This window comes from Cryptomeria japonica, chromosome 4 (genome assembly GCF_030272615.1).
Source record: "Cryptomeria japonica chromosome 4, Sugi_1.0, whole genome shotgun sequence".
Lineage (NCBI taxonomy): Eukaryota > Viridiplantae > Streptophyta > Pinopsida > Cupressales > Cupressaceae > Cryptomeria > Cryptomeria japonica.
The window spans coordinates 425,712,612-425,724,999 of record NC_081408.1 but is presented as its reverse complement, the minus strand read 5'-3'; the positions used below and the strand labels follow the sequence as shown (position 1 = coordinate 425,724,999).

Here is a 12,388-nt window from a genome sequence, read left to right as displayed (position 1 = left end):
AGACAGGCCTTCCCATCTTCAGCTAGAAGATTAATCTTAAAAGACTCTGAAAGCCGAAGAGTCCTTGATTGTTTATAACATAAAGGGATCAGGGAGATATCACAGAAGAGGGCTGGAGATGGAAAAGGATATTTAACTATTGAAAAATGTTGGTTTCTGCCTGCTTGCAGCGGTTTCATAAGACTTGAAATAGATTGTAAATATATATAAAAAAGATTAGTATGATATATGGAAGGATACAATAGATAATTTATTTTTGATCTACGCAAACAGAGGATAGCATCCTATAATATTAGAAGTTTAATGGAAGGCTTTATTATGATATAAATTGTTTACATTACCTTGTCCCCTGTCTTTACTTTTATGTTTTCTTGCTTGAAATCCTGGGCTGGGAATGAGTGCAAAGTTATCAATGAGAAAAGAGGAGGGTCTGAATTTATTGAAAGATAGGAAATTTAAGTTTTATGGGCAATTATTCTTGTTTCAAGTATAACTGGCATACTGGGTAGGATTAAAGGCCCGTCTGATTAAATATGACGATAATCTTCTCAAAGCACAAACCCCTTAGGAAAAACATTACAGAGAGAATAATGTGCAAACTTTTTCTTTACATTTGCCTTTTTCTGATTTTGCTTGGTAGCATATCCATGGTGAATAATTTGGATCTAAGGTTGCAAGTGAGTTTGTGTATATGCTCTGCAGAATAATCTCAGATGAGCTACTCTCTACATCCTATTGCAACTGAAATCAAAGATCTCAGTTTCAGTAAGGAAGCAAGAAACTATATTGGAAGTGACTTCTCAAGTATGAAGGGGTATATAAATATGCTTGAAATGAAGGAGACTCGCCAAATATAGTGTTTGGTAGCTTCATATGATTGCTGTCCCTTTTTCATTGTCTTTAGCTTGCTACGATGAGAGGAGGCAAAAGAAAAGAGGACCAGACTATGGGAAGATCTCAAATAATTTGTTAGAAAGCTTACGTTAAATTCATTTTTTCAAAGAAATGCTGAGTAGTACCGGACTTCATTTTTGTGGACCTGAGGAAGCAGAGAAGATGAGATTGGGCAAGTAACAATGATAAGAGGTAATTGTGCAACTGGTGCTCCAAATAATTGCTTTTCCCTAGATGTATGGCAGGATTAAATGGACTTCAAAGTTGTATAACTATATTTGCAATTCTTTGGTGGGTTAATGATCCATAATTGACTTGGATATTCCATAGTATGATTCATTAACATGGATTACTTATCCATACATCCTCAATCTAGGCTACTACAATACTACAAATATGTGAATTGAACAATCCACAAAATCACAACACAATGAAGAGCATGCTGCGAAAGACAAGAACTATGCTTGTGAATTAAGTGTACAGTTGTTACTGAACTCGTATATAGTGAATTCTTATCTACTTCTCCATAAAATACTAGAAACTTGTAAAGAAATGACATAAACATGTAATGGCAAGCATCTCATAAAAAGAGATAACATGACTGATTTACCCTGGATAAACCCAATTAGGGCAAACAATCGGGTAACAATCCATTATCAATTAAACAATTAAAGAGAGATTCCTTTCATCATGGCCCTCGAGAATGTCTTCCATTCTACAATGCGTCTTCTCACCTTTCACATGCCTAGCTCAGGGGCAACATAGTCAATTACCTAAGTGTACAGGAACAGGACTTCTCTCACCTCAAGGCTTAACAAGGACACCAATAACAAGTATATGTAATGAAATGACTACATATATTCATACTAACCCTAGAAACATGGGAATAAGATGGAACTTAAAAATCCAACTAGTGAGTGATTTACCTTGGATAATCCCAAATAGGGAAAGAACTGCAGTAATAATCTACTATCAATCAAGAAAAACAATTGAGATTCCCTTAATGATGGCTCTCAAGAATGTCTTACATTCTACCAATGCATTCTCTCACCTCCCACAAGCCTAGCTCAGCTGCAACATAGTAAATTACTTAAATTTACAAGCTTTTTCCCCCCTTAAGGATCACTAAGGACATTAACAAGAAGCATACTCTCACAGCATGTGGTGAAATTACTACATGTATTTATAGTCATACCAACTCTAGAAACATAGGAATACGATGCTACTTTTAATTGCCAAACATTTAGGGTGGATATGTATTACAATCCAGTTTTCTTTTATGAGCTCCACCTCCTTAGCATATTCCCTAATGGGTGTATTTATTCCCAAGGATGAACACAGGAGGCAACAAGAGGAATTGGAACATCGTCCATATGAAGAGATGGAAGGAGAACTGCTTCAAAAACTTGGAAGAGCTTTTGTTCTGTTATTTGTTATTATACATGGGGTTTCTGGTCCCAGCCACAATGCCTGTTCTGTGTGTAAAGTTCTTGCATGCTGCCAAAATCATATGATCATTTTGTCCCCAACTAATTCTGTCACTGATTGACAAATCAATCATTTTCTTTCCCTGTTCTAGTTCCAACTCTGCTTTGAACTCACTTCTGATGGCTGATCCACTCAATCAGTTGGAACTGAATATTTGTACAAACAACTTGGGATCATACCTCCCAAATTGGGGAGCTTTTGGTTCCATGAAAGCTATGACAAAATTTCAAATACAATTTTGTCAAATGTGATACCATCTTTACTCTTGTTGAGTTTTCTTCTATCTGCTTATCCTCTCAAAATACAGATTGTTATGTGGAAAGGCTTTCACAACCTTATAAAAAGGCGCTCCATTGGGTCTTATAACTCACCTTGCATCATAACAACTGCAAACATGTATGTACACATGAAAGTTATAAAAATAAACCTTTCTACAAGGCTGCCCTTTTCTTGGTTCTTACAAGTGAAGTATTAGTGCAATTGTACACGTCAATATAAATGCCAAATATACTCCCATCAAATTATGGCCTATCGAACAATTTAGAACTGTGTTCTATAAAAACTTTGTATGTATCCTATAGCTTGTGAAGCATTATCTAACCATCGTTTCACATAAGTATGCTATCAATGTTCAAAAATTTTGTCAACAATGTGAGGCCAAGCACAAGCTATCACAACATGTGAGTTTGGCTCATTCGATCGGATTAGGGCCTTTCCTTTTGCTTTTAAATTAACTATTTGTGTCTTAGGAGGGAATTGAGGAGGTCTAGGACACGCATCTTTGAACAATATGTTTGTGGATGTCCATACTCATGACATGCACAGGAGAAAAAGGGAAGTGCTTCAAAGTCTATTTGTTGAATCCAATTTGTACTACCCAATCTAATCTCCAAAGAATCAGGGAGAGGATTATTCAAATTAATTTTAACACATATACAAGCAAAAGTTACCTTTCTATTGAGTTTATGGTGAGAACTCAAGGGTTTCCCGATAATTGTTGTAATGGATTGCAGAATATCCTGTCTCCTAAACTCCATTGGCAATTGAGGTAGGCAAATCCATACAAGAATCTTAGATGGAAGCTCCTCCATTGGATCAAATCCTACATGTCAATGTTTGATAAATAAACCCGCCTAATTATGAAAATAAGTTCTCCCTTGAAAATCATATTCCGATATGCCATTCTAAAAAATACCCATTTGCAGCTAGAATGATTTCCATATCACTTGTAGGATTACAATTCTTTCAAGCCCAAGTCTTTAAAAAAGGCAAAGAGATACAAATACCCATAAAATTGCAAAATAAGGCATGCTCAGACAAGTTAAAAACAATAGATTTCGGATTGAATAATTAGAATTGGCTGATCTTTGTATTTCTTTAAGCATTCATTGGAATTCAGATGATTAATTGATTGCCAATCAGATTTAATTTCCTTTGTTGCATGCAATAAAAAATGAATCACTTTTCTTTTGTGCCTAGATGAAGAAGGTTCAACCACATTTAGAGCATCCTTAAAACATAGGTTGGGGGGGGACCCACAACAGCTGCCATGCAAGCAACCTTTCCTATAAAAACCAAAGAACTGGAAAAAATGGCAACAAAAGTTGCGTGGGAAAAAATCCTCACTCTCTACAAACCCAGTAGTGAAAAACCAAGGACTACAGTCCATGCAGCTAAAGCCTGCAACCTTTCACATTCGTTGCAGCAGCGGCCAAACCCTCTAAATGCCTGCATGCCATCTCATAATTTAAAAAAATATTGTAAATTTCAATTATTCTCCTTTCCATTGAGTCCATATTGGAGTTAAGTTGGGGCAATTATTCATATATAAGGTGTAGACACCCATTTCTGTCCATTCAATTAAATAGATATTTGATATTTATTTGATTATTTAACCATTGTTCAACTATTAATTAAATTATTATTTAATTAATTCATCGTAACTATGTTATTCTATTGATTAAATAAATTATTCAATTTATTTGATTTAATTCATTTAACCAAATTCGGACAATTAATTAAATAAATAAAGCATATTTGTTTAATTAATCCCATCTCTCACATTTAAATAAATTAACATTTATTTAAATCCCATCTCGCACATTTAAATAAATAAATATTTTTTTAAGTTCCTAAATCCCTAACACTTGCATCTTCTAGAAAGTGCAAGTTGCAAGTTAACCCTCTTCTTAATCATTTCTAAAACCTCTATCATTGGCCTAATCACCCTTTAATGGTTTGCACATTCCTAAACCAAAGGTCAACTCAAAAGCCATCAACTCAAACCTTTAATGGCTTCCTCTAAAGTCTTTAAGCCTTTAATGGTTTCATTCTAGAGTCTTCAAACTTTTAAACGGCTTCCTTTAAAGTCTTCAAGTCTTTAATGGTTTCCTTTTAGAGTCTTCTTAAGCCTTTAATGGCTTCCTTCAAAGTCTTCAAGCCTTTAATGGTTTCATTCTAGAGTCTTCTCAAGCTTTTAATGGCTTCCTTTAAAGTCTTTAAGCCTTTAATGGTTTCCTTCTAACGTCTTCTTAAACTTTTAATGGCTTCCTTCAAAGTCCTCTTAAGCCTTTAATGGTTTTCTTCAAGTCTTCAAGCATTTAATGCTTTGTCCCCCATTTCTCTCAAGCTTTCCCATGTTGACACTTGTCAACATGTGATTGGCTTGATGGAGAGCACATGGATTGAGGATCAACACTTCCTCAAGCAATCCTAACCCTTCCTCAATCAAATCAATCTCAACCCTTCATTTGCCCATTTTTCCTATAAATAGAGCTCATTCCTTCATTGTTGAGGGTCACACACACGAGTTATCCATGCATTGTTACTTTGCTTAGAATTTTGAAGGCTTTGTAGGAAGGATTTGTATTATGTTTTAGCTCTTCCACTAGTTGGAATTGCTATTTAACATTAATACTCCATTCACATCTTCAAGCATTCAACACTTCACATAATCAACCATCTCCCATCCTCCATTTGACATCCATTGTGCTAGTGCTCAAGTTGAGGGCATACTTCACATAGCAGCAGGATCTTGGAGAGGAGGACAAAGAAGAGCCATGGCATAGGGAGCATCATGAGGGAGTAGTATTCATGTTTCGCTTTGTTTATTTCCTAATTAGCTTCTTGTACTAATCTTCTTTGATAATGCTTCATGTTTTGCTTTTGGTTGAAAGCTTGTTACTAACATGATTTCCTATTGGTTTATGCTTACCTCCATTTCTACAGCGTTGCATAAGGCATTCATTATTACATTATAGAACCGTAGTATGAAACATTAGAGCTAAATTAAGAATTCACATGAGTTGACATACAAATTATCAAACTTTTAATGTTTAAGATTTTATTTCAATTTGAGTTTTTATTACTAATGTGCATATACATAATGTAACAAAATCAAAATGTTGAAATGCTTAAAGTACAAACTAACAAAATGTAAGCAATGTAAGATCTACATCTACTATGCCTATGCCTCATCCTCACCTAAATCAAAAGCAGACTCTAAATTTGATTCATTGCCAATATCAACGGTTCTCTCAAATAAAATTAATTCCTCTTGTGCCTCCTCAAATTGCGTGGCATCTAAGGGATCAACATCTCATTGCAAAGTTGGTGTTTGTTTATCTTGGAGTCACAAGGCACCATCACCAACTTCTTTCCTTGTTGAGAGGTAAGCATGTTTCTCTTGATAAAATAGATGTTGTATTTGGACCATTTCCTCTTTGTAGAAAGGGAATTACCTGTGAAAGGGGATAAATGGAAAGCTTCCTTCATTTCAGCATGTCCTTGGTTTGCCATGTCCACAACTCAACAAAGATGGATTGAGCTAATATAGCTTCATCTATCCCTGCTTCTAGTTTGTTGAATGTTGGACCATGAAGATTAACAAAGGCAAGCCATTATGTTCAAGGTAAAGTTGCTTTCGTAGTCAAATGCATTTTTTGAAGGGCATTCATTAACTCTTATTTACCTCTTTATTGTTAGGAGGCACACTCTTAGTCCTTGGTGCATACCATTTGGGATTTCGACCTCAAGCTAGCATATAAAGTGGGGTGTTCATGGTGTTCCACCACCATGTCACAATAGTTTTAATATGCTCCTCATATAATTCCAAAATAGGATTCTTATTATTGGTTGCTTGCTTCATCTACCCAATCATGCTATTAAATATCTTGTTAATCTTTCAAAAACTAAGAGAGTTAGTATCAACATATCTAATGACATCTACAACAATTGAGATAAAAGAGCAAATACATTTATAAACATTTTTTTTAAAATAATAAGAATAAAATTTTATAAGATTCAAATAACAAAGAGTGAATGCTAATACAAAAAATGAATAAGATTATCAAGTTACAAACATTAATAAATCAATAATTTAATATTAAAAGCAGAATTCTCTTAGCTCATGGTGGACTATCGATATTCATTAAGGATCTTTTGTTTCACAGCGATTCTCTCATTAGTGTTTGTATCAAGCTATCTACCTTACTCGGTTAACCATATCAAGACTCTTGCACCTCCAACATTCTTTCTAACAAAATGAAGCAGTTAACAAATCTAATTCCACAAGTTTGAGGAATTCCTTGAAAAAGTCCTGAAGAGAGCAAATAAGATGTGGGTAGCTGCAAAAGAATATTTGAACATCTTCCACTTCTACCGCCACTCTCTTTACCCAATCTCTCTTCCATATGTTTTTCAACGTGTTGTTCAACTCATGAACACAATGCAGAATCCAAAAAATATACTTGCAAGCAACCTCTACCATCATGTCAACTAATTTGCACACATGCCAAATCATTGATCACTTGTACAACATTTGAAGCCTCTACCTCACTAATGGCCTCCTTTAAAATGTGGCTTGCAACGGGCAGGTTATGCTTTGTGCACTTCGGGCTGTGTGGTGTGGGGGCTCCATAGCACAAGGCAGCTTTTTAATTTTTAATTGAAATTGAGCAGAATTTTTTTTAAGTTCTTTTTTTAATGTTTTTGGAGTGTGACGACCATGTTTCTAGGCTGTTTCCTAGTAGATTCGAGTTAGGGGACTGGGGAGATATTTTCGGAGTGTCCTCGTATTTCTGAAACATCCCCCATATATAGACACCTGTAAAAGGGCAAGGGACACTTTACCCTGTGTTTTTGCCAAGTCTGTCAAAGTGGTGTAGTAGTGCATGGTTTAGAAAAGTGATTTGATCAAACGATTCAAAAACTATAGTTTGAATCCACAATTTAAAACCAAGGTCTGCATGGGCCTTTTTTAAATAAAAATGGTTGCACGAAGTTTAACAGAAAATTTTGTTATGAAGTTTGCATAGAAGTATTTTTAAGTGGTGGGAATTACAAGGATATAAAATACTAATCGAATGTTGTTTGTGTTAATGCATGGTAGCTTCGGTAAGATAAATGATTGAATGAGAGATAAATGAAGTCTCTCATTCAATCATTTATTCTATCGATAAACCATTCAGAAAACTTCAAGCTATTTCGTTTGATAATTATTCCTCATTCATATATCAAATCTACTCAGTCGATCAATATCGATAATCATATTATAGTATGGCATATTGGTGATCACCGATGGTTATTGAGTTAATCATGTATCCCGATTTATATCGGATGTGTTCCCAGCAATAAACTAATAATGATTATCGAGTTGCTATCGGGTGGCAAAGTATGCACCGCTTGACATATATAACCATTAGTTAGTCGGTTAACTTCGACACCGATTTACATTGGTTAATATGCCACGCAAACACTGTTTGGCATACATCATGAATACCGATTGGCATGTACACTAAGTTACGTGGACCCCGATTAGTATCGGGCTGGTAATTAAATAAACACCGATTGATAGTATATATCAAAGGGTGCGATTGAGTAGTGTCTTGATCGGTCATGTCTGGTCATGTCCATAAGACATGACCGGTCAAGGCACTGCTTGATCCTCCCCTCTTGCATATATATATCAATTGATATTTGTGAAGAGGATATTGAAATCGATAAATACTCCTCTCACCTGCCAAACAAAGAAGATACTTAGATTTATAATAGAGATAGATAATACATAAATATAGAGAATATAAATTAGAATACATCTTGCATATTGAATTGTAAATTGAACAACATTTACAGTTTGCATGTTGCTTTCAATTTCAAAGCACGTTTTATATTCTATTTGAGAAAAAATTAATCGTGATAAGAGGAGAAGAAGGTTAATGAGCTTAAGTATAGTGTTTTAAAAAATGAAGGGGTGGCTATTTATGGAGGGTTAAATTTTGAAATTTAGTGAAATTACAATTTTTTTAACTTGAGAAGGTATATTAATGGATGAATACACTATAAAATATTTGCTTGTATTTTTAAAGCTATCAATGTTTTTGAAGACTTAAATGTTGTATTTACTATTTGAGTGTAAAGAGATTAAAGAGGAGGATGGAGGATATAGGGGGATGGATATATCTTTTCTATATTGATTTAGTTTATTGTTTAAAAATATAATGTTTGAGAGGTCCCAGATCTTGATATTGGTTCCCCTTTGGAGTAAGGGAGGATTGGAAAATATGTTCCCTGGGTTTGAGTTTGTGGATATGGAGTATGTGTTGGTTTATTGGTAAAGCCTTGTATTTATAGATGCAGAAAATGTCTCAATTTACTGGAGAAATATTGTTGTGGATGCAGAATATGTTTCACTTCGTAGCTGAATTCTTTGTTGTAGATGCAGAGTCAGTGTTGATTCATAGGCGGAGACTTGTATTGTAGGTGTGAAGTATGTCTTACTTCATATGCACAGTAAATTACTTGTGGGCTATAACATCTTTCCCAATATCTGAACCCACTTTAAGCCAAATGGCACACAAATGGAGGAGCTATCCTAAAATTTCACATGCATTTGTTTGAGATTGTTGATGCAACTAGTTTCAAAATTGTATACGCAATTTATTCATGAACCTGAGTTTCAATAGTTTTGTGTAAAGTCTGTTTGTATTTATTGCAGGTGCACCAATCGCAGGTTCTGCTGTTGACCAAGTTGAGCAAGTTATGGGTTATGTAAGCTTAGGTTACCCCTTTGGCATGATGGCATCAATATTGTTCGGAAGGCATCATAAAGCTATTTTGCAGTCACCCAAACCAAAGCTCTTTGTGATGGGCACAAGTGATGGGTTTACGAGTGTAAAACAACTAAAAGATAAGTTGAAGATGGCAGCTGGACGCAATGAAATTCATCTTATACCTAAAGCTGGGCATTTTCAGATGGAAGGCCCTGCCTATGATGAGCAAATGGCAGAATTAATTGATAAGTTTTCTGCAACTTTGTAGGTGAATGGGATTTGATCAACAACAGAATATGTGTATGCGTTCCTTTCAACTTTTAGAGTTTGTTTCGTCTCTTCTTGGTAATGTTTGTAAACTCTTCTTTGTGATTGGTCAGCATGCTGGCAGTGTGTCATATTTTAAAACAAGTTTGCAGAATTACTCTTGATGTTTGGACGGCGATGATACTGAAAACAATATAACCTTATACTAGTGAAATTGTCACAGATCATGGTCACTATCTTTTAATCAAAGGAAGATGGCATGCTTATATTCAGTCAAGCAATACAAAAATAGCGTGCCTATAAAATTTGTGTAAGTACTGTGATATTATTGAATTTTTAAATTTTTTTTGGGATTTTTATAATCTACAGAATCAATTCTTACATTAAAATCTCTTCAGTGAGAGTTAAGACTGAGGGGTATCTATAGTCCATAGATGAACTACTCGCCACTCGGCAAAAATCACCAAGGCGTGAAAAAAAAAACTCGGGAAAAACTGGGCGAAAACTAGGCGAAAAACTTGGCAACTTAAAAACACGCTTAAATTTAATTAAAAATGCATTTTTTTTGCAAAATTTAATGAGAAGATGCATCCAATGAGTCAATAAATGAGAACACAAAAGAAACAAGCTGATTCTAGATATATTTAAATGCAAAGTGTCTATAAAATCGCATCTTCATGAGGAATGCTGATGGCTGGAAGCCAAATAGTAAATAGTTTTTGTAAAACCAAAATAAATACATCATTACAATTACAACTTCTTCTTCCCAGCTCTAGCAAAAACTAGCGGAGAGGTAGAACTAGAGGGTCTAGTCCTAAAAGTTTGCAGTGGGCGTGACTGTGCCTCCTCGCTTGGTATGGCTGGCTCGTCCTCCATCCTGGATGAAGCTATGTCTCCACCTGCTTTTGGCACTGGCAATGACGACTCATCCTCATTCTCTTCCTCCTCAATGTCATCCTGCGTGAAACCAATTCACCCCCCTCCATAGCTTGCCTCTCCAAATCAGTGATGTCATCCTCGGAAAACAATGAAGGCTGCTCCTGTGATGTCCAATCATTGTAAGGATCTATATCATCCAAGTCAATTGGACCACCTTCTAGTTCCTCTACCTTCCTTACATAGAATCGAAGATTATATTGCATGAAGACAAGGTCATTGAGGCGTTTCTGTGCTAACTTGCTCCTCTTCTTCGTGTGGATTGCTTCAAACAAGCTCCAATTGTGCTCACAATTGGATGAACTACAATGCTGGCATAAGATTTTGAGGGCAAATTTTTTGAGATGTGGGGTATTTCCACCCCAACTTTGCACGAAGCATCTGCAAATTAAAATTAGGTTGAGAGTAGCACCCCTCGCCGGGGTTTGAGGTTGAGAAAGAGAGGGGTAGAGAGATAGGTCTAGATTTTGGGGGAGAGAGGAGAGAGTGAGATGGAGTGTGGTAGAGAGGGGGATAGAGGAAGAGTGATAGGGAGATAGATAGGTCTAAAATTCGAGGTAGATAAAGTGAGTGAGATAGAGAGAGTGAGAGAATGTTGATAGGAGCATACTGATTAATGAAATTTAACTAAGTCTGAAAAATTAAAAGATCTTATAAAACCTAGAATTTGCATTATAACTCCTAGAGATCTGAAACCACTCTCAAGCATCCTGCCAGTATGTACATGAAGTATAACTTAAAGTATAAGAATTTCAATGTCTTTTTTTCTTTCTTATACTTAAATGTTATATTTCATGTATATATTTTGAGGAAGAGAATGAAACTGACCTGAAAAAACAAAAATAGATAATTTTTTGACGTATTTGGGCCTCTTTTTTTAGTGTATCCGAGTTTTTTAATAGAAATTCGCCATCGAGTTTTTCGGCGAGTAAAATTTAGAAAAACTTGCAGAACAAAAAAACTCGGTGAGTTTTCAAAACTCGTCGAGTACTCTATGAGTTTGCCAACCTGTCAAAGCTGTTTGGGACATGATTTTGACCTCATCGCTTATAGTATTAGGGTTTGCACTTAACAAGGTTTCATCCTTGATAGACTAATTCTGAACCTTTCAGAGTAACCAACATCCACAATTTTAAAAATAATTTTCAAGTTTTTATACTTGATCAAATATTATTAAAAATTGTTATGAAGTTTTTTCTTCTATATACATTACAATAAGAAACTCTAAATAATTAACAGTATACCATAATGGTTTTCATTCAATAAATTTTTTTAGTGATAAAAAAAGTAGTGAAAATGATTAGTAATTATAATTTTTTGAATAATAATAGTAATAACATATTTGAGTTGAGCTATTTATAAAAATAAATATGGAATTTAATAATCATCAAAATAGTTTTAAATATGTTTTTACTTTGGGATATATATATATATGTTTAAATAAATTTGTTTAAATAATTGATACATCTACAGTGTTAAATAAATTCATTAGTTATTAGTTATATTTATAATATTTATTTTGATAAATATTAAATAATATTGGGAAAGGTGTATAGTACATTTTGTATCCCAATATAAAAGTAAATAATGTGAATAAATATTTAATTGTGGTAAATTTTAGAGATGTGGATGTTACATTAGAAACATATTTCTTATTAGGAATCACTTAGTACTAAATATTTAATTTTAAAATCATGATTTAGAACACTTATGATTTTAAGGCACATGGTTTATGTAAACACAATTAGTTGTTA

At 34.5% G+C, this 12,388-nt stretch overlaps 1 protein-coding gene across 2 annotated transcripts in view; it reads left to right on the top strand.

Annotated features, from left to right (window-relative positions):
• LOC131030623 (uncharacterized) overlaps nt 1-9,970 on the top strand; it is a 34,377-nt gene extending 24,407 nt beyond the window's left edge. For both annotated transcript variants that reach the window (XM_057961506.2, XM_057961512.2), the window contains exon 3: nt 9,377-9,970. In XM_057961506.2, the coding sequence (XP_057817489.2) occupies nt 9,377-9,699 (323 nt within the window). In that variant the 3' untranslated portion in view covers nt 9,700-9,970. The remainder of the gene's footprint in view (nt 1-9,376) is intronic.
• The last annotated feature ends 2,418 nt before the right edge of the window (nt 9,971-12,388 follow it).